The sequence below is a fragment of the Pinus tabuliformis genome, chromosome 4_2 (assembly GCF_031772625.1).
Source record: "Pinus tabuliformis cultivar Carrire ecotype Pingquan chromosome 4_2, CPIR1, whole genome shotgun sequence".
Classification (NCBI taxonomy): domain Eukaryota; kingdom Viridiplantae; phylum Streptophyta; class Pinopsida; order Pinales; family Pinaceae; genus Pinus; species Pinus tabuliformis.
The window spans coordinates 314,172,864-314,178,410 of NC_142304.1; the positions used below are offsets into that span (position 1 = coordinate 314,172,864).

At 36.0% G+C, this 5,547-nt stretch overlaps 1 protein-coding gene across 1 annotated transcript; it reads left to right on the forward strand.

Moving 5' to 3' along the window:
• The first annotated feature begins 3,656 nt into the window (after window positions 1-3,656).
• Window positions 3,657-5,081, forward strand: LOC149169232 (uncharacterized). The gene has a single exon (XM_089425122.1). It carries the CDS (start codon window positions 3,657-3,659, stop codon window positions 5,079-5,081), a length of 1,425 nt encoding a protein of 474 aa, XP_089281248.1.
• The last annotated feature ends 466 nt before the right edge of the window (window positions 5,082-5,547 follow it).

Genomic DNA, 5,547 nt, shown 5'->3' on the forward strand with positions numbered 1-5,547 from the left:
TTTTCAAAATTCATAAATTGAAAGTGTCCCTTATCTCACAAAAATGAAAAATCTTATATTGCAATTTGATCTCGAACTTGTAATGTTAAAATCAATTTATTACTTTTATATATATATATATATAAAAGACATTGATATGGATAACATACTTTATAAATATATGAATTCAAAATTATTAAAATAAAATTTATACAATAATTCTAATTTAAAAAGATTAAACATTAAATCATAAGAATGTAAGAAAAGCCATTATGGATGGGATGATATGAATTCAAAATTATTAAAATAAAATTTATACAATAATTCTAATTTAAAAAGATTAAACATAAGAACGTAAGAAAAGCCATTATGGATGGGATGAGAATGGTAAGATATTTAAATATGAGATTTGAATAGTTTAAAGAAAAAAGGTAAATACTAATCATATTTATTCATTATTATGATAATAATAATAATCATTTATATCTGAATATATTCATGTGTAATATCTGAATATATTTATAATTCAATAACAATACTAATACTCATATATTTAGGAAAAATAAATTTATAAATAATTAAAAAAATTATAATAATAATCATAAATTTTTAATTTTAAATATAAGTTATTGAATTTTCTTATAAGCATTTTATCTAAACGTGTAATATATATAAAAAAATACGAATGAAATTACAAGCTTGCATAGCCGCCATTTCTTAATAGTAGACCTCTCAACCCATTATTGGCTCACCCTACTCATTAAAAACACCAAAAATATATGAACTATGTATTATGCACGAGAAAGGAAGTTGCTTGTTGGAAAAACTTTTACTCAAGAAAAGTTTGGTGTTTTTTACATTCACAAATTTGATGTTGATGATGATGACGATGGTTAACGTCTATTAAGACCAAACTTTGGTTTATCGGACCTAAAGAAGAAAATTATTTAGTTTGATTTAAGATTTTATTCCTATGCTCAAAAAGCTTGGAGAGAAGCCTCTCGAGCTCACTATAATTTTGACTTCGTAAAAGGCTAGGAAGGTCAGTATTGCGACAAAGATTATGAAACTGAGATATAATGTAGTTGTACGCAGGGCACTCTAAGAGGAAGTGGTTTTCATCCTCGATGTTCCTATTCTCACAAAGATGGCAGATCCTTTCCATCCATGGTGTTTTAGGAACTGCCCAATGACCCGTTTCACTATGGAGCTCATGAGAGTTCGTTCTAATCTTCGCTATATTAATTTTCTTCTTTGAGCTAGTTAAAGTAGAGAGATACTTTTGATCTTCTAGGGTGGGGTTGATGACCTTCTTATAATAACTTGATTTTCTTTTAGCTGGTAAATCTTTCTCACACCACATTTTTTCTTTGAACTTAGAAGTAACAATATTTTTAATGTTATTAATGTTTTGCAATGCATCATTCTTGTTGATCTCCCAATGGTTTAACCAGGCCCTCGTGTCTTTATACCACCCCCGCTTGAGCCTTAGGTGGTTTTGGCTGGAATTTAAAGCTAGCTTAGGAAGTCTATGATCTCCTATGTTATTGAGTTTATGCTTGTACAACAGAATCCTAGTCATAGCTAGGCTCTCGATAAGGGAAAGACCTACTTCTATAAGGAGAATAGGATAGGGTGTATTGCTTTTAATTTTCAAGTTATATGTTATAAAATGCTTCTAGATTTGCTCAATCTTTCTCTAGGATTCTCTAGAGATGCTGCAACCCCAGACCTCACATCCATATAAGATAACAAGAGTGACTAAAGTTTCAAAGAGGAACTTCTTTTTATCCCACATTACGAGGTTTGCCATTTTACAATTATTTTCAAGACCAAAATAAGCTTCCCACCACCCATTAATCCTTTTCGCAATGCTATAGTTCCAATTGAGCTTGTGATGAATGTCAATTCCTAGGTACTTGTAAGAATACACTTCCTCCAAGTTATTATTGTCATATATAAGATTAGCATAAGTGTCCTTGGATTTGATAATCATAACTTTTGTTTTGTTAGTGTTAACAGTCATACCCATGGTAGAGCATAAATCCTTAAGAAGGCTAAGTTGTTTATCAAGATCATATGGGCACCTTGCGAGAAGAACGATATCGTCAGCATAGAGAAGAAGGATGATGACTATCCCAACTAAGATTGTGCCAGCACATCCTGCTTCCTCTAAATAGCCTTCAAGCTTGTCGATGTAAATGCCAAATAGGGTAGGGGAGAGGGGGTAACCTTGTTATGTAATGGGTGTTTTTTTTTTACATTCACAAATTTGATGTTATGTAATGGGCGGATGTTTTTTCATAATAAGAGGATTTATACTAATTAATATAATTACATTAAAAATATTTGATATAGTTGAAGGTTTTATAAATATAACAAAAAAAATATTATTGCAATATAAAGAATGTCTTACCAATACACACATTTATTTGATTAATTATATATAAAAAGTTTGTAGGTCAATTTTAATTTGTGAAAAAAAAAGAATTACACATCTTATTGTAAAATTGACCATTTTGTTAAATAAAATTTCCTTATATATATACAAAATTATTGCAAAGGTAATAGCTATAAGAATTTCTCCCATTGTGTCAAGGAATATCTCTATGGAACAATTCGGGTTTTTGGACGGAAGACAAATCCATGAGGCCATAGGAGTAGCACAGGAAGTCATTCACAGTGTCAGGCAACAGAAAAAGAAAGGGGTGGTCTTCAAAATTGATCTATCTAAAGCCTATGACCGAATAAACTGGATTTACCTTCGGATGCTGCTAACTCACTTGGGTTTCAATTATTCTTTCATCAGCTGGATAATGGGTTGTATCTCCAATGTCAGCTATGCGATACTTATTAATGGAGCTGCATCCCCTTTTTTCAAAAGCCAAAGAGGTTTAAGGCAAGGATGTCCCTTATCACCTCTTCTTTTTCTTCTAGTGGCAGAGGGCTTAAGCAGGTTGATTCACAAAGCCAGAAGAGAGGAGAAGATAAAAGGTATTGAGGTAGCAATTAATCTTTTCATTACCCACCTCCTTTTTGTCGATGATATATTGCTTTTCACTAATGGATCTATCAATGAAATTAAAGAGCTTAAAAGCATAATTGATCTGTTTCTAAAAGCTACAGGCATGCACATTAATCATAGGAAATCCCAGGTATCTATGGCAAGCATTGAAAGAAGGGAAAGATCCTTGATGCAAAATCGCTTCCCTTTCCTTCATCAATAGATGGAATCACCTTTTAAATATTTGGGCTTTTGGTTAAAACCTTCAGCATACAAGATAGAGGACTGGAACTGGCTCATTGCTAAGATTGAAGCTAGAATTTCACACTGGAGTCATAGATGGCTGTCCAGAGCAGGCAGATTAACCCTTATTAAATCAGTTCTACTAGCCATCCCTGTCTACTGGGCAGCCTTAACTTGGGTTCCAAAAGGTGTGATGGAAAAAATCAGGAGGATCTGTAGCAAATTCTTATGGGCGGGGGCTAAAGAAAATTCTGTCCTCCCATGGGTAGCTTGGGACAAGCTGGCAAGACCCAAAGATTGGGGAGGATGGATAATAAAAAGGCTCCCCGAGTTTAGCCTTTCATTGGCAGCCAAATCAGGTTGGCGGCTTATTTCGATGGAGAATCTTTGGACCAGAGTGGTCAGAAGAAAATATATCGACCCTGTCCCGATGGAGGACTGGATCAGAAGCCAGGAAAAGAGGAAAAAAAATGTTTCAGTCGTATGGAAAGCAACGGTGGAAGCTTTCTCTGTGATTGAACAAGGGCTAGCGTGGAAGATAGGTGATGGAAGTCGTTGCAGGATTGGAAGGGATCCCTGGGTAGGCTGTAATGAAGCTTATGCCCTATCCCCAGGTTTACTCAGGCATCTTGAACACAAGGGCATATATACTCTAAACCAGGTGGAGAAAATTGGTCAATTTTCAATATGGGGACAGGCTTGGAAGAGTGCAGAAGATCTGGGATTAAATATCAGGTGGAAGAACGAATGGTGTTCTTATATCCAAGAACTTCACCGCTCTAATGTCAGGCTCAAAAATGAATCAGATCTTTTGATATGGGCGCAGGGGGAAACAGGCGAATATTCCCCTAAGGATGGTTACAATTTCCTTATGCAAAAGAAAGGTTGGGGCAATCCAGATTGGTGGTCGAAACTTATCTGGAAGCTTAAAGGACCTGCAAAAGCCAAGATTTTCCTCTGGTGCATGCTAAAAAGGAAAGTCCCAACCTGGGATACATTGCGAGCCAGATATCTAGTTGGACCAGGGAGATGCCCTTTGTGCAAATCAGAAGAGGAATCTATTAACCACCTTTTTATCACATGCGCTGAATCAAAAAAGATTTGGGGGGAGCTATCTAGTCTGCTCAACATCAATGCACAGCTGGGTGATGATCCTTTGGAAGCGGTTTGGAGTAGGTGGTGGCAAACCTACAAGGAAGGGAATATGAGAATCCTTCCTCTTATTTATTTCTGGGGAGTGTGGATTGCGAGAAATAAGAGCTTGTTTCAAGATAAAGACATCCCCGTTGCAATTACAGCGATAAACTGTGCAGCTATCTACTCTGCCATTCCTGTTCCTGATCTCAAAACTCCTCAAAAAATATCTAAGCCTGTAAATATCCAAGAGGGTATTCCCTGGGCCTTTTTTGACGGGGCCTCTCAGAACAACAAGGCTGGGGCTGGACTGTGTATTCATTTTAATCAAGAACATTCTCTTAAAGCCTCTGTAGGCCTCGGACCAGGCACAAATAACTTTGCTGAGATCTCTGCTTTGCGCTTTCTTCTATGTTTGCTTCTTCAGCGAAATATTCACTCAATTCAAATTTATGGCGACTCTTTGAACATAATCAATTGGGTGAACGGAAATGCTGCATGTCGAAATCAAATTCTGAAGATTATTCTTGAGGAAATACAGCGCTTAAAGTCATCTTTCAATGTCTTCATCCTTTGCCATGTATTCAGGGACAGAAACGAGGATGCCGACAGGTTCTCTAAGGCTGGTGTACAACAAGTTTTGGGAAGCTGGGCAATTACAGAATACAGGCAGGGGCAGTCCATCGTCTCGAATGACCCTCCTTTCGAACAGCCTCAGTGATAGCGACACTCTGTCTCTATACGCTTTCTTGGTCTTGGATATTTCTTCATATATGTTTTTGTTCCTCTGCTTCATATTTTAATATGTGGACAGATATTTCATATCAGAACTCCATTATATATTCCGCATCATACTGATCTTCATCTCGCCTGAAGTTCTGAAAACAACTTTGTAAGAGTGTGTTCTATCCTCTCTGTAGGAGACCTCGATCTGAAAAAGTTTTCTTATAGTTTTAGTGCTCAAAGACTCGCCCAAGGAGGAAGACCAAACAGGTAGCTATATGTCCATATCTTCGGAGTGTTAGTTATCTGAACTCCTTTCTAACAGTCAATTAGGAATGTGTTTTTTTGTGTACTCTACAGCGCAACAATATTGCAACGGGTCTGCAAGTGGATCACTGTATGTAACTTTTTATTCTGCTCAATAAAAAGTGGTTTTTTTCTTCCGGAAAAAATGAATGTTATAA

Coding starts and splice junctions, on each gene's coding strand:
- LOC149169232 (XM_089425122.1), top strand. CDS start 3,657: ATGGAGGACTGGATCAGAAGCCAGGAAAAGAGGAAAAAAAATGTTTCA.